The sequence below is a fragment of the Dermacentor variabilis genome, chromosome 10 (genome assembly GCF_050947875.1).
Source record: "Dermacentor variabilis isolate Ectoservices chromosome 10, ASM5094787v1, whole genome shotgun sequence".
NCBI classification, from domain to species: Eukaryota; Metazoa; Arthropoda; class Arachnida; order Ixodida; family Ixodidae; genus Dermacentor; species Dermacentor variabilis.
In genome coordinates, this window is record NC_134577.1 from 38,582,815 (window position 1) to 38,607,034 (window position 24,220).

The window sequence follows — 24,220 nt, forward strand, 5'->3', positions numbered from 1 at the left end:
TGTGCAGGTTTGTTATTGGTAAGAACTGCGACAGTGCATTAGTAGCCCTCTTCTGTAGAGGGGAGGGGTGAATTATGCAAGGTACAGAGGTTAACAGACGACTGGGGGAAGGGAGGGAAAGATTAATATAAGAAGAGAACATCCACTGTGGATATCGCTGACATAGTAACAGTTCTCTGTTCTCTGTCACAGACGGCCACTCAGTCCAGATCACACATAGACAGTCACTCAGTCCAGAAGCCTTCAAAAATCGCAGCAGTGCTTTCGTGGCCTTTGTAGCTGCAATATGTGAGGCCAGGGTCCTAAGATTTTGTTCAAAGTGAATTTCTGTCCAACTGATCTAGAGCAGTGCAGAGGTCATGTCTTTCATTTTCAAAGAATGGGCAGTAGCACAGGAGATGTTTTATAGTCTCCTTGACACTGAAGGCATTGCACTCAGCGCTATCAGTCATTCCAATAAAAAATTTATATGCATTGGTGAATACAGCACCCGGGTGTAAGCGGCACAGTGCTGTTTCCTCCCTTCATGGAAGTCCAGGTAAGAGCCACAGTTGTATAGACGCACCAAGAGGATGCAGCCAATCGTGAGAGAATTCAGGTGTGTGCCACTTCTATATCATTTGGTGCGTTAGCTTGCTTAGGTGCTGGGCTGTGTCCATCCTCGACAAAGGCAGAGAAGCAATGTTTTGCTCCTTCGTGTGCTTTCCTAGCAGCTTCGTTGCCACAGATACCTGAGCCGGCAACCATTGAAACACATTGTTGCATCCTTTCTGATCATATGATGGTGTGTTTCTTTCATCTACGACACAAGTTGTTCACAGGACCCGCAATGAAGAGCTGACAAAAGACATTGTAGGGCCACCTTTGAGTGGCAGAATATTGCCCACTGATTAGGTGGTTGGTGCTTAAAATAATCAACGGCACCTCGGAAGGCAACAAATTCTAAACCGGTTGATGCTGTGACATGAGAAATTTTGTAGCTGATGCTTAATGGCCATGATGGTATAACCACTGTGCCGGTGGAACTGTCTGAGTGGAACGGCCATCCGTATATATATATATATATATGTAACATAGCTTCCGTCACACAGCTTCATCACATAGCTGCCGGCCTTTGGCAGGTAGAACGTAAGTATGTAAACAATCTAGAATAGCTTGTGTGAAAAAGAAGAAGATGCGTCTCGCGGCACAGCCGCATCGCCAACGCACGGCTCGACTTGGCTTGCGCTGTTGATTGCTGGCGTCTTTTTGGACAGTGCTTGGGGCTGTCTCGCCGTTCCCGGTCGCTGTACCTTTGCGTAAGACGCCGCAAATAAACCTCTTCTCTATTGGTGGAGGTGCTGGGACTCAAACCCTGTCGCTTGAAACTCTGGAGCTGCGTTCAAGAGCACTACTGCCCGCCATGACGGAAAGCTCAACCCAAACGCACCGACTTCACAGTCTGTCACCTGCACCGGCGTTCCATGACAACGGGACCCCAAGATCTTCAGCAATGCAGACGACGAAGACGTAGAAGACTGGTTTGTGTCATATGAACAGGTGAGCGCGCACAGCAGGTGAGATGATCCAGCGAAGTTAACCCACGTCATCTTTTATCTGGCTGGTGTTGCCCAACTCTGGTTTCACAACCACGAAAGTGACATACCCACATGGTCAGTCTTCAAGACAACCTTTACGGAAGTGTTCGGCCGACCCGCTGTTCGCACACAAGACAGCTGAAACGTTCACGAGCTACGTTGAAGACGTTGTGGACCTTTGTAAATGAGTCAACGCCGCTATGCCCGAAGCTGAGCTAATTCACCATATACTGAAAGGCATCGATGATGGCGCATTCCAGATGCTCCTAGCCAGGAATCCCCGCACTGTGTCCAAAGTCGTCAGCCTATGCCAAAGTTATGATGAGTTGAGGAAGCAATGCATTTTGACTCGGAGTGCTCCGGGAAGCAACAACTTGTTGGCGAGCCTTGACAGCATGTACGACCCATCCTCATTCATTAAGCAGGTCAAGGACTTCATGCATGAGGAAGTTGCCCACCAACTTTCTTTAGTCCCCTTCACTCAGGAGCCCACCTCCCATCTTCCAAACACGTCTGCGCCCTCATTTCCAAAGAGGTCACTCAAGTTGTCCCTTACGCACACCATCAGCCGCCTGCAGCCGCGAATCTCAACTCTGCGCTGGCAGTGTAGCCTGTCGCCAGGCCTCTCACCTATGCACGGCCAGTCCTGCCTGTGGCTGCGCCTCTTACGTACGCGCAGGCAGTACGCAGGCCTCCATTGGCGTCTTTCGCGAACCAGTCCCAACCGGCGTCACCGGACGCCCATGCTGCATCTTGGACCGCACCGAGAGCTGATCCTTGGAGGACACCTGACAATCGTCCCATCTGTTATTCTTGCTGCACTCCCAGACACGTCGCCCGATATTGCCGCCATCACCCTCAAGCGTTCTGCGATGCCTTTCGGCCCTTCCAGTATGGCAGCCAGCACTTTCGCCAATACGCCACTCCTTCCCCCCTACCGTATGCTCGTGCTGACCTCTCAGAATATCCGTCGTGTCGCTCGCCATCCCCTCGCCGACGCTCGCTCTCCCCAATGCGTCGGTGACCCACACCACCTGACCAGGAAAACTGAATGTCGCAGTTCAAGAGGCAAGAACTGCGCCCCATTCAAACTGTCTAAGTCCTCGCGCCTGTCCTGCTAATGTGGTCAAAATTTGTGTAGAAGGTGTTCCTGCATTCGCTCGTGTGGTTACCGGCACGGCCGTTTCTGTGATAGTTGCCAAATTGTGCCGTTCACTGCACGAGGTGACCACGCCGCTTTCTGGACTGTCACTTCGTACCGCAAGCATGCAGCATGTCACTCCGCACGCAGCCTGAACTATATGTATGCTTATTCATGGCATTGTTTACATCGTCGAGTGTATTGTTCTTCCCACCTGCTCGCATGACGTCATCCTTGGATGGGACTTCTTATCCCGTCATAAAGCCGTGATCGACTGTGCATGCGCAGAAGTTGAATTTTCCTCTCTGTGTGACGAACCATTGCACGAAGATTGTGATCGCCCTTCTAAACTTACTGTCCGCGAGGACACAGATATTCCGCCTGGCTCCCTCGCCCTCATAGCCCTCTCTTGCGATGCCATCATTGATGCATTTACGTCTTCATGAGCCGTAAATCTTTCCCACCACCCTTCGCAACGCTTGACATCGCCGGCAGCTGCAGCAATATATACTTCTGCAATCCCCTCTGTGCGCCTATTACGTTGCTTGTTCGTCTTTGGTTGACGTCCCCGGAGACTGTTTTGATGTCGACTCCGGCCAACCATCTTCGATTTCCGCGCTTGAGGAGACGTCCCGGGATGCGTTCTCGAGTGCCATCGCTGATACCCTCACACCTGCCGAACGCGCCGACCTCCTTGATCTCCTGCACCACTTTAGAAGTTTGTTCGATGTTTCACAACCTCAACTGGGCCGCATGTCGGAAGTGCAGCACTACATTGATACTGGTTCACATCAGCCGTTACGTCAATGACCGTACCGCGTCTCTGACGAAGAGTGTCGTGTCATTACCACCCAAGTCGAACATATGCTGCGCCGTGACGTTATTCGACCTTCGAACAGTCCTTGAGTATCTCCTGTCGTTCTAGTCATTCAAGGGCAAGGTGGGCAGGTCAGTTTTCTTTCTTATTCCTGAGGCAGAAAGGTGCACTTCAAGTTGTCATAAGCACCACAAGGCTTATGGTGAACGTGCCAAGTGTGTGAAGCCCGACGGTAGGGAAGCAAGATGAGTCTTGACTCTGCTGCGAAGACTTGGGAAGATCGTGTGCTAAAATGTTTGTTCTGGCGGTCATTTGTCAACCCAAAGCAACCCACCTGGGTTATGAGGGATGCCTTCGTAAGGGGTGGGGTGCCGAAATAGAATGAATTTCAACCTCCTCTGGTTCTTTATCTTGCACTTAATTCTAGGTACACAAGTGCTTTTGCATGCAGCCACCATGGCTGGGAATTGAGCCCTTTACTTCACACTCGACGAGGGTGGCATTGTGGTCTTTTGGTCAGCCATGTAACTTCGGATGAAATGTAGCTCTACGTGGGGAGCATGGACACAAGAAGGAACAACAGACACACGGTGCCCGCTTTCACTGCGTGGCTGGGACATAAGTACAGCAGATGCCAAAGCCCAGGTGTAAGCACAGCTGATACTACTAGGGTTTATTGGCCCAGAACGACAGAAAGCTGAGCTAGTTGGTAAGGATTCATTATGCAAAAAAGAAGCGAGGCGTGCAGACAGGACACAAGAGTAGAGAAGTGGTCAACACGAATGCCCATTGCCTGCTCCTAAGCTAGCATACTACGTGATGCCTGCAGTCAAAAGGATGGTCCACATCCGCCATCTCAGCCATGATCGGCACTGGCTTAGGCTCCCAGGCCTAACCTTGCACACATACACAAGTGCCCCGTAACTCCCGTGTAGGGTAGCAAACCATGCAGTTGACCTCCCTGCCTCTTCTCCCTCCCTATGCAAATACCCAAGAACATGGATGGGAGGATGACCACAGAGGTAGCTGAATTGGTAAAGTCCCGCGTACGTAGTGTGAAAGATGTCGGTTTGGCTCCCACCTGTTTTAAACTTTCATTGTGTACTCTTGTGGGTTTCACGTGGCGGCCTGGCTGCTGTTGGATGCATTACTATTTCAGCAAGTAAATTTGTCGAAATATGCGTGAAGCTTATATGAAATCATCTGTGAAGTGGCTTACACAACCCTTACAAGCTGACCTAGTGTGCCGATAATAATTATATTTATTATATTACCTTCCTACATTAAATTAATTAAATTACAGGGCCTTACATGCCAAAACCACAATATGATTATGAGGCGCACCGTAGTGGGGGACTCCAGAAATTTAAACCACCTGGGGTCCTTTAACGTGCACCTAAATCTAAGTAGACGGGTGTTTTCGCATTATGTACCCACCGAAATGCAGTCGCCATGGCCGGGATGCGATCCCGCGACCTCGTGTTTAGCAGCCCAACACCACAGCCACTAAGCAACCGTGGCGGTTAACTTCCTATATAAAACCCGATCATATAACAGACTCACAGGCACCTCTAAAGCACGTTGATCTGTTGATGGAATGATGAATTATGTATATTCAACGGAGTCCGAGATTTACTTTATTTTCTCCGATTTAGCCACTCAGTATTGGATGCCAGGGATGTGCTCATTCTTGGCCAATCCTCCAGATTGGCTATGTCCCACTGTGACACAAGAGGTAAAGAAACCATGAATGTTGCTTTATATGAGTCGTACATTTTTCTGTGCATACAGCTGTAATTACTATTCTTCCCTCAACGAGCATCTCATACATCGCCTTTGTAACTGTTACATCACTGCGTATTCGTTTCACACTGTGCATCTGCCTGAATTGGACTTTGCATTTCGACATAGCTTATCAGCAATGCTGTGCATGAACGAAAAAAAAAATTACATGACAATAAAGTTGTGACTTCTGTTGGGAATAAACATATGCATTCCATGAGATTACTCGTTGTAAAGGATGAAGATAAACAAAATTGCATGCCTCGCCGTTAGTTGTGAAGTATTTGATTGGCTGCTTTCCTAACGCTTCGCTCCACGGAAGACTCCAACATGTGCATTGGGTCTGCATATATATATATTTTTTTCTTTTTTAGTCTCATCTCCCTTCACCTTTCCTCTGTGCTTTTTCTGGCTTCACTGTCTGTTTCTGCATTTGGTTATGTTAGATTAAACAACATGATGCATGCCTATATCTTCTTTTTTAATATGTGACACACCTCTTTTTTGTTGTGAATAGTACAAGCAGCGAGAAATCTCTCTAGCATTGTTGCATTGCCTGCCATGAAAGCATCGGAGTATATTGTGCCACAAGCAAGTAGAAATGGTTTTAACTTCATTGTTGTAACACCCAGTTGGTATTTGTGTTGGCTTAAAACCACCCTGTAACAGCCTTGTGGCCGACACTATCGTAAATTTTAAAAAAATGGTGGCAGCAAAGTGAAGTAGACTTACCAGCCATGGCTGTTCTGCACACAAGGTGGGTGTATGAAAAGTACAGATGTGAATCCAGGTTGAAGTAAGACTCAACATAGCTCCGCACGCGCTCACTGGCTCCCAGGAAAAGTTCGGCCAGCTGCTTGTCTACGCTGCCATTTCTCGTGAGCTGCACAAAGAATGTGTGTCTCAAAAGTTGCTTCAAGTTGAAGCAGCTGTTTGCAGTTGGTGTCAGTACTGAGTATTGACATTATATATTATATAATGACAATGACATTATATAGTGACAATGAGTATTGACATTATAACATCACGCCCTTGTAAGACCACACCCTTGCAATTATCTCATTGGCACCAGCGGAACCAAGTGACCAGATAGCAACCTGTGAAGAAAACTTTGAAGCAGCTGAGTGTCAGAGCCAGTAAACAGCTGCAAATATCACTTAATTTCTTTCTCATCAGTGCTAGTTGATGAGCGCTTCGTGCACTGCATTGCAGCACAGTAAGAGTTGAGGGCTGGGTGAGGGGTGGGTGTGCCCACCTCTTGGCCATGTTCATTCCAACTGCTACTGAGGTGCTGATTGGCTGGGAGCGCCTGTTTACTCCTCATGCATACCCCAGCCCAGCCAATCAGACCTTCAGCAGTAGACGAAATGGCCATGCTCACTAGGTGGACACTTACAAAATATCCCCCTGTGCCACATTTATTTCTGTAAGGAAGGCAAGGTGAGCTGAGACGAGCGCCTCATATGTTGCACAATTGATTGATTGATTGATTGATTGATTGATTGATTGATTGATTGATTGATTGATTGATTGATTGATTGATTGATTGATTGATTGATTGATTGATTGATTGATTGATTGATCAGTCAAGTTCAATGTCCCAAAGCAACAGAGGAACTTTGATTGATTCATTCATTCATGGGGTTTAAGATCTCAAAGCAATATTGCAATATTGGGGCTATGAGAGATGTCACAGTTGCTAGTAGAGTCAAAGAGTGCTGTGAAATAAGTTTGCCCACTTAGGGTTCTTTAGCATGCACTTAAATCTAAGAACATGAGCGGCTTTTCACTTCACTGCCATTGAAACGCAGCCACTGTGGCCGGGAGTCAAATCCGTGACCTATGTTTAAAGGGGCCCTGGAACACCATTTTTCGAAACAGAGGAACATGATGAAATGAGTGCTGTGTCTTTCAAGGAATATATTCCACAAAAATTTTTTCGAAAAGCATCTCACAATATGAACAAAGATACAAGGGCAGTCCCAAAAGAAGGTCTCCCACTTTTTGGGGACGTAGAGAAACTGGTAACACAGTTGTTGGCCACACTGTTGTGAGCAGCACTTCCCCCACTTCTGAATAAGCATGTGCGCACTTTGCTCGGATGCTGTCTTGGTTTGGCAGCCATTAAAATGGAGCTCCTGATGAACGCTACCGCCAAGTGCGAAGTTCACCTAGTTTTTAGATTTTTGAACGCAAAAGGCATTAAACCAGATGAAATTCATCACCTAGTAATGGAAGTGTATGGACAGTCTTGCATGGACGTGAAGAAGATTTGCAAGTGGTAAAGAGCTTACAGTCGATTTTACTGAAATTCACGACAAAGAAAGGAGCGATAGGCCATCAATTTCCAGCAAAACAGTCACGAATATTGAGGAAATGATGCGTGAAGATCGGAGGATCACTCAGGATGGTTTACACATGTTGGTTCCTGAGGTCTCCCGAAATAGAATCTACAGGGTTTTAGCGGAAAAGTTGCGACATCGGAAGCTGTGTGCAAGGTGGGTGCACCGCATATGCTGGCAGAAGACCACAAACGGCAACATGTTGATTCTTCTGCAAACTTATTTGCCGCCATCCAGATGAAAAGGACAGCTTCCTGGACTCAACTGTCACATGTAAGAAAACCTGGGCATTCCACTTTAGACCCGAGACAAAACAACAGTCGCACGAGTGGTGGCATCCCTCTTCACCCAAGCCACAGAAATTCAAACAAACACAGTATGTCAGTAAAGTCATGGCAACTGTGTTTTGGGACCAGAAGGAGGTACTGTTGGTTGACTTTCTGCCTGCTGGGCCAACAATAAACACTGACAGGTAGTACTGTGAAACATTAAAGAAACTCAGAAGGACAATTCCGAACCAGAGCAGAGGAATGTTGAGCAAGGGCGTAAGCATTCTCCACAACGGTGCCCGCCCACACATTGCCTGTCAAACCGTCAATCTTCTGCAAAACTTTGGCTGGAACGTCATCACCCACCCATCGTACTGTCTGGACTTGGCACCGAGCGACTACCACGTGTTCCCTAAGTTGAAGGAACACTTGTCTGGACGGCAGTTCTGCTCCGACGACGAGGTGAAAGATGAGGTTCAACACTTCCTGAAGGACATAGGGGCAAGCTGGTATGACATGGGCATTGTAAAACTGCCACAGCGCTTACAAAAATGCATCAACAGAAATGGCAATTACATAGCAAAATAAAGCATTCTTCAACCTTTGTAATTATACAATTATTATAGCAAAGAAACAGCTGTTTTTATATGTAAAATATAGGAGACATTACTTTCGGGATTGCCCTCGTACAATGAGAGCATTTGTTTACTTTTCCCCATTCCCCTTCAAGTCATCGGCTTCTTTCAGATGGAGCAGTGCCAACTGCAAAGCTCTGCCTGTCACTCCTACTTCTTTTTCCTTCGTCCGATGCAGAACTTACAGTAAGTTTTCAAGGCTGGTGTCTCACATATGTCTTCTAGAGCAACAAAGGAGTGTTGACAGGAAGGGCGGAACATGTTAAGAACCACTGCTTTCCAATTTCCTAGAAAATCTGGAAGAGCGTGCACACGTGTCCCTACTGGCTGTCAGTGAGACTGTACGTTCCCTCTGCATGTAGCAGGATAACACTTGGCTCGCACATTCGTGGCAGCATTGTGTATACAGATAAGGAATACTTCCTTAACATTTTCTGAATGTGTTTTGGTGCCTCACTAAGAATGCAAAGTGGAAAAAAAAAATGACAGAAGAGAGGCTGCCACCGTGCTTTTGTGTGCGCCTTAACACACTTTGGTGCTCTTTAGCCATACTTGGCCCTTGTGCCACATAACACCAAATTCATCATTAACACAACCATTTTTAACATAACACAGCATTCTTAACTAAGGTGACCAGACGTACCGATTTAGGTGAGACACATGCCGCTTTTACCCTCGTGGTCTCACTGTTCCACTGCTTATGTGTGAGACGGAGTTTTGTCCCACTTTGGCCTCTCCGAGTTGTCCTGAAATACCCACTCTGTTGGAGCTGAATTGGCTGTTGCCTTTCCTGGATGTGATTGTGCCTTTTTCAGAACTACTTGAGAGGCAGGCTGCCACCATGCAGGCGGCAAAAGCCCTGCCGCAAGTGAGGCAGCAGCACCTGCGATTTTATAACGGCTCAGAAAGAAAACCGTCGACTTGTTTTCGTGTGATTGTTCAGAATGGCACTTTTGCTGCCAAGGACAAGTGCCAAGGACAAGATGACCACCTTCAACGAAATAGTGAAGTGGTACAGACTTAACAGACAGACTATGCCGCCACCTCACCCGGGGCTTACCCGGGAGGAGGCAGTGTTATACAGGCAATTACAGACGGGGTCCCTGCTCACCCCGGTGCTAGCTAAGCACGTGTGTCCGAGCGTGTACGCGAGTGACGTGTGTAGACTGTGCGCTAAGGAGAGAGCCACCGCGGCTCACATCCTTTGGGACTGTAGTAGAAATCCACGAGAAGCCAGTGAGAAGACGACGATCCCGCCGCGGCTAGAGGCTGCAACGAGGACCTATGACCAAGATACACAACTAAAGGCCGTCCAGCAGGTCTCGGCAGCTCTAGAGAGACAGCGACCTTGCGAAACCGAGGAGAAGGGGGGAGCACCCCTAGGAAGGGGATGGCGGCCCTCTCGGATCCGCGGAAGTAGCGAGGAACCAAGACCTCGAGGAGCACAATGCACGAGACAGACGTAGTGGCCGCGTCGCGGTAAAAGCTTGTCCTCCCTGCGTGGAGGGAGCCTAACCGACTCTGCAGGCATATTTACTAAAGTTGTTCTCTCTCTCTCTCTCTCGAAAGCACAGTTCTGTTCAATCATGCAAGGGTGAACAAACGGTTTGCTTTCCGAACCCTTATAAGATCACACACTTATAGAGCGCTTGACCAATTATGGCCGGTATGTTTTCTTGATCCAGATACAATGCACTTCTCAATAGGTTGGCTAACGAGCCGCAGCCAAGCCAAAGCACACTGACCATGCCATCCTGCTTGTCATGCATGGGGTGTTGGAAGCATGCGGAATAATGCTGAAACACAAGTGAAAATTTACCGAAAAGTATGGAAAAGGGGTACCCTTTACATAAGTAAAACTTGGAATGAATGTCTAATCTCGTTTCTATCTCCACCCCTGCACCCACCTTCACACCCTCAACCATCGCCCTGCTTTGGCGTCCAAGGGATCCGGTCACATTATTTTTGACACATGTATGAACTAGTCCAAAGAACAAGCACATCTAAGATGTACCAACTAGCTTGCCAAGCTACATCACTCAAGCGCTACCAACTAAGGTAAACAGATACAATAAGGATAAATTAATCCGCTCACTGTGGCAACATCTTTTGATTTTGCAGTAGCTGCACACCAAGACCCATCGCACATATTATATCATCATGCGGTCGCATGTGACATCCCTCGGGGGTGTCGTGATGCACCTTTGCATTTTTCTTGAGCTTCACAGAAATGGTGCCTACACCGCACTTGCAATCGGAACCAATCACAAACAAATTTTTCACCTGTGTAAATTTATAATTTTTTCACAAAGATGTCACTTCCACACTGCAAAAAAGACCTTCGTCATTACAGCAGTATGGTGCATGTAACTGCTGTGGCCCATCGTCAGTGACCCACGCTATAGAGAAAGCATTAACCGATAACTCAAAAAGCTAGAACATTAATAAATCACGCAAGCTTTGTGCAAAATCCACAAAGTGGAGGCAAACTTGTGTTACAGCAGTTGAGCTTAGACCTTAGTTACAAACTTACAAGTGCAATCCGGCCAGCAGTGATCCCTTCAAATGTCTCGAATTTGCTATGAGGAGACTGTTTACCATCGTAGCCATCTCCAGTGAGTGCAGCAATCTGGAGAAAAAAAAATGACAATGTCACGAGGCAACAAACAGCTTCACAGATTTTAGTCCTGAATCTACTGGAAAGGAACTAAAGAGTAACTACAAAAGTGTCACATTGATGATACTTCATCGCAATGATTTTCGCTGACATAGTTGTAGAATGCTGTCCCAACTGCACAACTGTCACCAAACAAAAATAAGTTACATGCATTATGCCTTCACTTGTATAAACTCCCACTGCTTTCTTAATTACAAGCACTAGAAAAGACAAAAACGAAAAAGCAAATAACAGCACACATCAATGTTGAAATTTCAAAGAAAGCAACTTGCCACAATTGTTGGCATTAAGCAAAGCTCCAGAAACAACTCTGCTTTCTGTCTTTAGTCACAACCACTTCCACTGCAGCACATGTGTTGAAGAATGGCTTGGGTTCATCACAGTGCATTTACAATCAAGCCTATACATTATGAACACGGCCGACATAACAAGTTATCACACAGACCAAAACAAATATGAAATGTGTACAGTCAAATAAGCATGTAATGAATATATGCTTATAATGAAAATTAGGTATAACAAAGGCATTTTGTTGTCGGATACATTTTTGATATAACAATATTCGCATGTATATGTGATGTTTGTTATCAGTTGCAGCTTCACAGCAACCATGTTTCACCTGCAGATTCAGCTCAAGCTGGAACACGCTGCCATGAAGCCGCATTTAATATTTTAGTATAAATAGCATCTCACTTTGTACTTGAAGTTTATTGAACCTCTGGTGCAGGTTATAGTTGTAAAAATATCACACTTTTTTTCAATGCACACTACTGCATTTTGGATTGCAAATCAATTTCCAGAAGGCAGAGCAGTCAGACATAATAAAGGCAATCAAAATTCAAGGGGCACTTAGTTATCCCTACGTGGATGAGTGCGAAAGCATAGCGACCACTGCACAATGCTTAAACATTATGCCCCAATGCAAGGTCATGGATTCGACTCCCAACAGAGGTTGTGGGTTCGAGTTCCTTAATTAACTCTACCTTAATTCACTGTAGTTTAATTATCTTTGCTTTAATTAACACCAGAGGCTGTGGGTGCAACTCCCATCAATGGTTGTGGGTTAGACTCCCATTGAAGATCATGGGTTCAAGTACCTTAATTAAATATATCTTGATTAACTGTACCTTAATTACTTTCACCTTTATAGGTTCATAGGTTCATAGCCTTTTTGTGCCACCATGTGATCATGCCACCAACGCCGTATTTTCCACCTTATGACCCATTTAATGCTTTCACATTAATAACCATGCATAAAAAAAGCTACAGAAATGTCAATAAGTAGAATGACTCTAATAAAAAAAATAAAGAACATTATTACACATATTCACTTTACTTATGCTACTGCTAAGCTTACGTCAGCTAGCGAGAGCAAGGCTGAACATTCGTCCCTAGTCAAGAATCCTTCAGCCACAACACGAGTTCCGTTGAGAGCTTTCTCGTCTTCAACGAGTCTGATACTGCTTGTGCTGAAGGATGCATCTTTTGAGTGACTTTCTCTTACTTCAGGGGCTGCCACCACCTGCAATGAACGACAAGCAAGATTTATTTCATTTCACTGAATCCCAATCAACCTGCCAGTAGCCTGCAGCACTCCAGTCAAGAAAAATGCTCAAACCATTTAATATGAAATGGCAACACAAACCAAGAACTATAACTGGCACCCAAAGCAGTGACAGCTGGCTTATTGGTGACAGAAGCGACACCTCAACAACACATGACACGACAAGAGTAACAACAATGCATGACAGCCCAACGTTGAAAACATTGCCAACAACAGCACAGTGGCTCACACTGGGTGGGGACAAATATCTTTATGGCCACTCCTTCTACCAAAGAAATGTGCCTACAGTGCCTGTGACAGCAGCCATGGAAGCCAGAGAAGGCACGCACAACAGCTCTGGCTCTTAAACAACAAAGAAAGTTAGTAGCTATGCAACTGTGCGGTGCTTCTCAAAATATTTTAGGCCCAAAATTATCACTTTTACAGTATTAAAGATCAATGTATACAAATTCAATTGCATTATATGAAGCACGGAAATGCACCAAGTTCTTGGTAAAGAGTCAACGGCCATACAATTCCCTGTCCTCATAAAAGCATCTGCTGAAAGTAATATCAGACTCGTGTTGTCTAGTGTACCCTACCACTCGTTGAATGCCAATGATGAAGCTACAAACAGGTTGTTCCGGCACACCTGGGTATTGAACTACTATACTTTCTTACAACCATAACCATCTAACACTGTCACATTTTACTTGCAATAACACACTTAAATACTACCCAGTGTTTGCATTGGTTCATTAAGCTTTTTGTCTGAAGGCTTTTGTGTGTCATATGTGCCTTGTGCAATCATGCGAAATTTTGACTGTGATAAAACATTTAAATACCACTCGGTGTTTGCACTGGTCTGTCAAGCTTCTTGTGCATTGTACAATTATTAAATTAAAATAAAAAGGCTGAAAAAGGTACTAAAGGCATTCATTTAAATCTCAAAAGTGACTGTCATCACTCGCCAAGTGCATGCTAGATGGTGCCACAATAGCACGCCTCAGTAAACACAGTGGCTTCACTAAGGCACACAGTATGAGCACCTTGGTAACACAAGTTTGACAACACAGTCCTGAAGTGGTGATAGAGTAGCAGGAGCAGGTTCATCAGTGCCACAAGGTGAAATCAAAACCTGATTTTGCTATCGCAAGTCTTATCAGTTGCAGTTTCCCGTGAAGAGCCTTCGGTTTATTTCAAAGCAAAGTGGTCAGACGAAAATGTATGAGCATTACAGAAAGCATACCTCCCGACTGATTTGGGCTGCCTTATCTATTTATATCAAAGATGAACAATTAAGAAGGAAACAGCCAGTATCGTTTCACGGTTGGAGCAGCTGCATCACAATGCGCACACAAGAAGCAAATGTTCTGCTTCTCAAATCCACTAACCATAGAGTGACGAAATTTAATGCCCCAAAACAGCACATTAGTCATGGAGGCACAATAGTGCAGGCTCCAGGGGCGGCTAAACAGAAGTAAACAGTAATTTTTTTCATTTTTCCCATATCAAAATGCAACTGCTGTGGCCAGGGATCAATCCTGCATCCTTGCAAAATGGTTTTTGCACCAGAAGATGCATGCAAAGAAAGGGGTTGCAGGACACACGAAGCACTTTGTGTGTCCTGCACCCCTTCGCTTTGTCCGCATCTTCTAGCGCAAAAACCATTTTGCAATGTATGACCAACTCGCCCAATTTGACGCTTTGACTACATCCTTGTACACGGGAATAGAAACCCACAGCCACAGAGAGCAGTCTATAGCTGAGGAACCATTGCAGATGCCTCTCAGCTTACAATTGCATGCATACGTCACAATAACAGATTTCCTGCAACGTCCTTGCTTTGTAAGCTTCTGTATCCAATAGTATAAAGTGATCACTAAAGCCTCAAGGAATAAGAAAAAGACAAAATTTCTTTACAGTTCCTGAACTTGGCAAAATAAAATAAAACTATGCGCACCGTGTCGAGCTGCTGTTGTATGACTTTTATTGTCTCTTGCTCTTTCTCCCGACGTGTGACATATTCCTCGACCTCCTGGAACAGGCAAGAAAACAGTAAATGGCATCACAAAACTTAATGCCATGATTAACATCAACAAAGACACGAATCAATGTGATAATATCATTGTTACATTAACCAGACCCACCCTCAAAACAAAGTGAGGGTATCACTTTCATAAACACGTCAACAAAGTTTACCCAGTTTCAATAACACAATTTTCGTTCCAGACTAGCTAGTGCTGTATTAGTACTACTAATTTATTTTTATTTCACAGAGTCATTTCGCTCACACTAAAATAATCTCTAATATTCAAATGGTAAACTGCTTTCATTTTTTATTGCAACCTGCAGGTCCTGTGCAATGTCCATAGCCTATAGCTATCACTTTGCACAAAGGAACATGCACATGATGTGGCGCCATCTGCGCCTGACTTCTGAAATCAGTCACGCCACCTCCGGCATACTTGCATATCTAGTTTAATAACCCTGTATATCGCAACTTAATGTGCAACTGTGCCCCAAATGATGTTGGCTTTCCCATCTAGTGATTTCTCTAAGCATAACTTTCGTACCAGACATCCGACCATCTTGGCTTGCCCCGGTCACCCCAACGAGTCACAATCAGTGTGTGAGTCACAGCCATTCACGCTCAGGTGACAAGGTGACCATGTGAAGAAATGAGCTAGAATGTCTTTTATTCTATAAGGACGATTCCTGAAGCGAGAGACGCACTCCTTATTCACACGTGTAGCTAGAACCCATTATTTTTCTCACATTGGTTTGTGTTTTTCTGTCCCGCTTTCCATACATTCCTGTCTACTAGTTTGAAATTAGTCAACGCGGAAATATGTTCTAGTTGCTCATTGAAACTTTCATGCATTCGGCATCATTTTCTGCGCTGTTTTATTCTTTTGCTAACCATGAACACACTAAGCCTAGCAAGCACCCTCACTTATCCCTAAAGAAAGATACCGGTGTGGTAAATTCTATATGTCTAGCTATACCTGACCACAGACCTGCCAAATTGAAGGTTTGAAAAGCATTATACGATCGAAGCTGCAAAACACTAAATTCTTGTTACACATTCTAAAAAGTGCTGTAGTACTCAAAATGTGAACCGTTAATAAAAAGCGCAACATTTGTCTCTTAGGAATGCTGTAAACAGGCACACTCCTCTACTACTCACAGATCTGTGTTAGATAGAAATATTCATGAAGTTAATTAATCTAATATTCACACAACAGCTGAAAATATGGTTGCCATTATAAACGGGTTCAGTGAAGTGGGTGGTGCTGATGCAGGTGTGCGTCTGAAAAATCGAGCAGGTCTGAAAAATGCGGCTCTGAAATTCAGTCAGCAACCATACTATTTGTATTTTTCAAATAGATTCTACCCTAAGCTCAATACAAATTATAAATCGTAAGACCATTAGAGCTTTTGCGATAATGGTGAACAAGCTCTAAAATCCGGGCACTACAGGTTAACCACAAAAGTTGGCAGCTATGCTACCATGAGTTAAAGAGGCTGGACAGGCAAACCTAATTCAAAATTTCCCTTTTTATATCAAGCTTGGCACCTTGGGAGTGCAATGAAGTGAGCACAATTAACTTTTGCCACCTTTACCTGCCTCGTCTTGAACCAGGAGTCTTGAGTGCTCGGTAGGTGGGCGTAGTAGGCCTGGTTGTACCACATGTCAGCGTCGTCTGGCAGGAGTCGCAGGTAAGACTGTGTCGCCTCACAGGCTTTCTGTAACTTGCCCACTGCAAGGTTAATGTTGGGTGTTCTTATTTTTAGACCATGCATACTTTTTAAATATTGCCTGTGGCAAATAGCATAATGTCGTTCATTAGCTGGATTACTCAAATAGACAGATATTCTTTCTGATTAATTAATTGCATTACATTACTGGATTATTTCTGAACACCCAGGGTTCAATAAGATTCACAAAAAGTGTGGTACACACGCATTTTCGCATTACTTTTTTATTTAAATGCGGCTGCAGCCTGTGACCTTGTGCTCAAAAGCACAATGTCATAGTTACCGAGCCGTGACAAGTACAGAAGCAAGACTTACACTGATAGTAGGAGTACTGAAGGTAGTGGTAGAGGCCGGCAAAAAAGTTTGGTCGATGATGTTCACTCAAATATGAAAGCTGACCGGGGCATTGTTCTTTGCACTTCAGTGATGCCAAGTGGTGACCTGATGAAACAAAAACAAGCCAGTCGATGGAGCCTGACATGCAGTGACATAGCCCTGATCTGAAAGGTGCAGAGCATCTCGAACGTATGTGACAGGGCCCCATTGTCAATCCATTTCACAATATGAGTATTTTGAGTGGCAGGTCTGAGGTGAGTACAAAAGAATGCATGGGTTGAAAAACATTTGTGGCTTTTAATTAAACGTTGTAACTTGTACAAGCAATGTCAGCATCTCAAAGGCATATTTGTGCTACGTATAAACACCATGCAATTTTGCAAAAAATATGTTCAAATAAACAAGTAGAAAGTACAATACTTCATTTATTATGATCTGCCATAACAAAAGGTTTGATACCACGTCATTGGGTTTTGGTTTCGAGGCTTATCTGTACTCATTATCTGCCCTGGCTATGCCATAAACTGATGCCTTTCACATCTTATCAATTACCAGATTAAGCAAGTGAGGCCAAACAGCCTGACAATGACACAGGCTCAAGGTAACCAAAGGGCATGTAGCAATAGTTGAGCAAACTATTCAAACATTTTCCAAGCAGTTTTTATCTGTGTGCACGAGCAAAAACAGCAAGGTAGGAAACATCTGGTGCCATTTTGTTATCTAAACTGCACAAGGACAAATGCAGCAATAAAAGCAAGAAAAGTAATTATTCCAGGTTACTAGTCATAAAAGTAATAGCATTAATAACACTACCATAAAATTGCAGCTCTTCCAATTAACACAGTTAGCCCTTGATGAATTTATGGTTTTATGGTAGCAAGCCATTTGCACATAAGGTGATATTCTTCATTTGTGAATTACTTTGTAATGCTTAAATGACATATAAAGAAAATGAGACATAAAAGAAAGGCTAGACTTAAGCCTTTAGTAATGTAAAGCTCACACTGCTTTAAAGCGTAATTCTATTCTTTCATGAGAAAAGTGTTCCGTTACTACGGACTTATTAAATTCATCTCAGTAGTAGATTATCAACTCAAAATTTCAATTACTGTAAAAGCCATTGCAACATTCATGCAAGTTACAAATATAACGAAGCAAGAACGACTGAAAGTTGAGCTAGCTGATAGGGATTCATGTTAGAAAAAAAGTTAGGTGTGCAAACATGCACACAAGAACAGGGTAATGGTCAACGCACACACAATCTGTGTCCATTGTGTTTCTGCGTTGTCCCCGTTTCCATTTTCTTTTACGTCTGTGTCTGGACGCCCAACTTTTTCCCAACATAATGAAGCAAAAATTAATTTGTCCTGATCATGCAGCTACGAGCTGAGGATTACCTGCAGCAACTTCAGAGAACTCTCTTGTGGCAAACGCGGTTGGCAGAAAGTCATCGCAGAGGGTGCGGCATTCTTCTTCAGCTTTGAGATAGCTCGAGATTGTTTCCTCCATAACGGCACAGCACTCCTCATATTTCTTCTCCGTGTACAATTTCGTAGCACTGCGAAAGAGGTTCTAGGAGAATCCAAGAATGTGAAAGGAGACCAAGGCAAAAGTAAGAGGCAATTTACAGAACTTAGGATTACAAAAAAAAGAAACAAGAAAAAGAAGGAAAGAAAAAAGATGGCTAACCATTGCATGTCTGCACTTGGCTGTCTTGTTCTTTTGGTCATAAGGTAAAAATATACTTTTCAGAGTTTTGCGTAGCTGACGTGCAGACCATTTAGAGAGGAATTAAGGAGCACTGAAATGACAGTCTATACTTCCTTTTTTTTTTTCATATGACGTCATTGACCTAAAACCTTAAAAAAAAATACTGGCAAGCCTCAGAGTGTCCCGAATAATTTACTATAATTTTTCTATGAGCAAGTTTTCGTTTAGCTTTTGACAATGTGTACATGTCGCGATGCCATGGCACAAAAAGTTATCATTTGGGAGCAGAATGTTGGGGTGTTTTCAAGGTATTAGCTTCCATTTGCTCAATGGTCTGCTCAGCTGATACTCGTGCAGCCTGTTGTAGCAGCATAGCGGACAACTGAGCGAGCCAGAGGGAGTTCAAAAACAAAAACTGGATCTTAGAAAAATTATTACAGTAAGTTATTTAGGATGTTACGAAGTGTGTCAGAACTTTTTTTTTGGTTTTGAGAACCTTCAGTTAATGCAAAAATTAAAGTACTGAAATGCCACATCAGTACTCCTCTAAGACTAATGGTAAAATTAACATTGTGCAATATTCGTCGCATCCTTTGAGCAAGATGTGACCAAGAGCTGCTTTTATGTTCAAGACAACATGTTGCCATTTGGCAAAACAACAACCAAAGTCTTGGTTTGAGTGGCATGCGCTATTTATGAATAGCCTCACACAATATGGTGCAAGAACATTTTTTGCAGGAGCGGTAGTGATAAAACCATGCACATGCCTGTGAACATGATGTGTCCAAATCGAGGCAAATATTTTTGTGTACGCTTTGCGACTCCAGTGTCAAACGTTGATAATATTCATACGGATAGGGCTGCCAATTACATGTAACAGAAGCTTGCCTTGCTGTTATTACTGCTTTCGAAAACACATGTGGAGCAAGTTTTATCTACACATGTTCAAGGTTTTCCATCGTGCAGGGGAGGCACCTCATATTACTCAGAGTGCTATAACTTCCAACATTCTTTCTAAGAAGTGGGGAAAAAAATGTGCTCTATTTGGGGACCAATGCAGCTATCTATTAATGAAAGATTACCTGCAGGCCTTTCTTTTAAACTAAAGCTCCTACGGACCTTTGAATGCTAATAAAGTGGTGCCCTTAAATGCCAATCGATATTGATGGTTCAATGAGATCTTGTCTGACCGGGAGGAGCCATGTTGAACAAATGAAATAGTGAAAACAGCCAACCAAAAAGGACAGACTTCTTTTCTGAAGAGTTTTTTTTTTAGCTTCTCCCTTCTGGTCGGTGTTTTTCCTATTTCAGTCATTCAAAAGACTGACTGCAACCAAATGTTGGACCACGTAACAAGCCTAGCTTTAGGAAGCATAGATATAGAGCAGCCTTCACGACAAATTTAGCATTTGAAATACGAGCGGATGCGTAATAAGGAAACTTGCCAAAAATAGATATTTTTGATGCCAGAAACTGTAAAATATTTAAAAGCGCTGCCATTACTGCTCACCAGAAGTGATGCAAGACTCAGAACGTTGAGAATTGGCGCAGCTAATCAGCACAACCTCCAAAATTGCGTGCAGTGAGCTGAAAAAATCACTGAGGCAACATACTGGAATATACATCACATCTGCCGACCAATGGATGAACGTGTTGTCTGTTTATGTACAACTTAAAGGCTGCAATAATTAAAAGACTTGACTATTACCAGCCCTTCAGCTTTGCCAAGATTGCTTCCATATATACATACTACTCGTTTATCACCAATTTAGTCGGAGTGTGGCAGTACTCTTCTAGTGGTGGGTAATCCAACATATACCAAAACTGTAAAAGAGATTCCCATATTGTACAGTGCATGGCTGCTTAGACAACCTGTGCCGAAGAAAAAAGGATTTCTTTTCGAATATGCAATGCTTTTACATTTCTCATTAGATGCAATGTGCTCCTTCCACATTTGTTGTTAAAATAACCATTTCTGCCAACAGAACTGACAGAGTTAACTTACATTAATGTTCCCCGGCATTGCCAAGGGTGGAATGCAGCAGGAAATAAATATTTGCTATTGTGGACCTCTGCCAGTTCCCTTTGCGTGCCAAGCTTTACGCAAGTACTGCTTAGTAATGCATCAACTTTATGTATTTTTATTGGTTCTGAAAGGTGCTTCGCAAATAACTCCTATATTTACGAAGCGGCATCCTTGCAATGTGTGGTGAGTGGAGGCACAAGGCTACAGGATAACAAACGCTCACAGCATTTTTAGGAGCGTCGGACATGACATCAAGGCCACACCACATTCTATTCCAAGCACTGCTGCTACCGTAACTGCTAGTGTTATTTGAACGTCCACGGTTTGCAGCGTAATAAATGATAGATACAATGAAGAAGTAGGGAAAACACGAGCGCTGGCTCTTGCAACTGAAGGCTGATTGAAAATGTGACGATTAAAATGAAGCGTCACGAAAGAAATAAGACAAGACTGCCAAAAATGAAGTGGCAAAATCAGTGGTCACATGCAGTGAGGTGTAGTTAAGTGTAGTTACTGATGCTGCTACCCCATATTTCACAGTCTATTCTCACTTCCGGTTTCTTTCGTGACCCTGTATATTTAATAGGCAGATGTTTTCAATAAATTTGTAGTTGAAAGAATCGGCACACCATGTCATCCCTACTGCTCTATCATTTCCATCTCTTTTGCACTGTAAATCATAAATCTCTTCCAATTTGCCCAGTACTCCATTCTTGTTCAACATAAACATTGTTTAAATTATTCACTATACATTTTTAATACCTTTCTCAATGTTGCGTCCCCCTTTGCTTTTTACTGTACATAGAAAATACGTTCTGCAGAAATCTGCAAGGTGGAACAAAGCTAATAAAATGCACAGAAAGAATAAATTGTTATCCACACGAAAGTAGGTGAAACTACAGAAGAAACCCATATGGGTTTCTTAGGAAGGTAGCTTCGCAGTTGAAGAAAAATTTGCCTTGGTCTGGGGTTCGAACTCAGCTGGCTTTCCAAGGCGGTCGCTCTACCATTTGCTAGCCAGAAGGCTTACAGATCGCGGGGCAAGGGCAAATTAGCTGACAATTCAAAGCGCAGAAACAGTTAATATGGCAACGAGGTGCACGAAGCTTCACTTTAAAATTATGCAGATGAGAGTAGCGCACAACTACAAAGGAAATCTGCATGAGCTTCTCAGAAAGGTAGCTTTGCAAAATTTGTTTTAAATTTATTTTATAATCCTTATCGCTACATAACATCTGTAAAGCTTGCCTCATATCATGAAGTCACAATGATGCCGATAATGCCTGGTCAGGCATTTCAATACCAGCTTTAGCATCAAATTGAAATATATCATGTTTTCTAACATTCATATTTGTGAACTGTAGAGATATTATGAGTAAGGAACATGTGGTAAAATTTCTACAATTTATACAAACATACAAAATATGTATCAATACTGCTTGAAGATGAAGTGTTAACTTAGCCTAAAAGGACCATGAAATTCATGAAAGCAATTACTAAATACATGACAAGAAAAAAAACAGTCTACCTGGTACTCCTTGACTTCAAGAGGGACGAGATCTGTTTTGCTAAGGCCAGACAATTCCAAATAATGGCTTAGGTGGAAGCTTACAAGGCTGTGACCTGGATTGTGTTCCAAGAAAGTGTAGGCAGCGGATGCGGCCTCTTTTGTATCACCTAGCTGAAGAAAAAGCACACAGAAAGGAAGGCATGGGTAAGCTCTCAACCCACAACAACAGGTTCTTCACATATCGTTCCTCATACTCTTCTGGCATGGGTAAGCTCTCAACCCACAACAACAGGTTCTTCACATATCGTTCCTCATACTCTTCTATGCAACACTAGTTCCAATTACAGTCGGAGTTATATATCATTTAATACTCTTCCTTCGCTATGGCATCTGTCAGTGGCCCAAGTGAATTATTATTATTATTATTACTTAGCTGTTTATTCGTTCTTTCTTGTTTTTTGTCTGTGTGCTTCTTTGTTCCTTCCACTTTTTAACCCATAACTTTTGGTCGTAGTTGTTTTCCATTTTTACCTTTATTGTTTGTTTTCTGTGCACCAGCACCCAGACCTTAGCTTAGTTCCTGGGCACATTAAATAAATTATTGATTACATCGTTATATAAACACATCACAACAAAGCTCCAATTAAGCAAGTATGTAGTCATTCAGCCCCGGCTTTTTATTATTATTATTATTATTATTATTATTATTATTTACGAGATGTAATTATTCAAGCTAGCTTTTTATTGCGAAATAATTTACAGAACAATCGCAATTCGCAACATTCGCAATTAAAATCACTCAAAGTTGAGCGTAGATATATATAGTACACGTTCAGCGAAACATCGTTAAGAAAATACATGGCGAAAACCACGTATCGGGTATATTTCGCACTTTTGAAACAGGTTTTGCAACCATTCACATGGGCATACCTCGAAGTAGCACCGCTGAAGGTAGTAGTACGGCATCCGATCCCTGAAATCACGGAGGGTCGCGTACGAGACCGACACTCCGTGCCAAACACCTGTGCAATTCCGTAGGCAGCGGGCTTCGGCCGCCTTCGCTACGTAGAAGGAGTTCAACGTCGCGCCCTCGGCCCCTGTCGAGCGGCAATCCGCGGCTTTCTCGGCGCGGCACTTTGTCCGACAGGCCACCACGACGCCGACGTGCCTTTCGTACGCCGCGAGAGCGTCTTTCAGCCTCGCGATGCATTGCGTCCACTGTGCGCTCAGGTAGGACTCTACGGCCGACTGGTAGGAACTCTCGTAATCCGCGATTCCGTCACCGCCGCCGCTGCGCGAGGCATCGGCAGCGCGGGTTTCGAAAGCTGCTGCTGCGGCGGCGGCGACGAGACAAAGGAATACCGGACTCACGTAGCGCATGGTGCGGTCATGGTGCGAGAACTCGGCGGATCAACCCGGGCAGGGCCGAAATCAAAGGCGATTATCGACCTATATTTTTTTTTACCCCTGCCCCTTCGACGGGAAGCGGCGGCGCACGGGGAGGAACGGACGGAGCGGGGGCGACAGTTGCCCGACGGGATGCGTGCGTGAGCGCGTCGTCTGCTACGCCAGGATGCGGGCGGGTGTCGTCTGCTAGACGGCGATGTGCGTCGCGGGTTTGGCGTTACGACAAAAAACCGAGCGATTCGCAAGGTACTCGAAAGACTTTGATGCTGTGGGCGCGATTAGATCCTCGGTGTGAAGTCCTGCGCAACGCCCACGCGAGCCGAGCCGACCGCGCCCGATCCCATCGGCAACCCGACCCGCCCTTTGAACGTTCGCCAAGAAAAATGTCTTTCACAAGGGCAAGGCCGTTTGTTTCTCCGGGAACGCGAGGTGTCCGGGAGAAAAGAGCTCGGGACTAAAATAAAAGCCAAATAGCCCTTTTGTTTTTCGCCGAGCAAGCGGCTACGACGGAAATCTATATATGTCGCCGCACCTTTGGCTGGGCGTCGCTTTTAACACATCTTTCTCGTCGCAATGCATCGTCAAATCATGCCGACTTACACACTATAATTACGCTACGATAACCACAACTTAAGTTAAGCACAAATCATTTAAGCAATCTTAGTTTTGGTGCAAATAATAGCAGT

General features: G+C 44.0%; 1 protein-coding gene across 1 annotated transcript in view; it reads right to left on the reverse strand.

Annotated features, from left to right (window-relative positions):
- Window positions 1-24,068, reverse strand: part of LOC142560341 (prolyl 3-hydroxylase 2-like) — a 35,887-nt gene extending 11,819 nt beyond the window's left edge. Inside the window, exons 1-9 of the mRNA XM_075672350.1 lie at window positions 23,058-24,068; window positions 22,146-22,298; window positions 18,279-18,453; window positions 16,861-16,986; window positions 16,411-16,547; window positions 14,747-14,821; window positions 12,598-12,762; window positions 11,097-11,192; window positions 6,050-6,200 (exon numbers count right to left, since the gene is read on the reverse strand). Of these exons, the coding sequence (XP_075528465.1) occupies window positions 6,050-6,200; window positions 11,097-11,192; window positions 12,598-12,762; window positions 14,747-14,821; window positions 16,411-16,547; window positions 16,861-16,986; window positions 18,279-18,453; window positions 22,146-22,298; window positions 23,058-23,507 (1,528 nt within the window). The 5' untranslated portion in view covers window positions 23,508-24,068. The remainder of the gene's footprint in view (window positions 1-6,049; window positions 6,201-11,096; window positions 11,193-12,597; window positions 12,763-14,746; window positions 14,822-16,410; window positions 16,548-16,860; window positions 16,987-18,278; window positions 18,454-22,145; window positions 22,299-23,057) is intronic.
- Window positions 24,069-24,220: the final 152 nt, after the last annotated feature.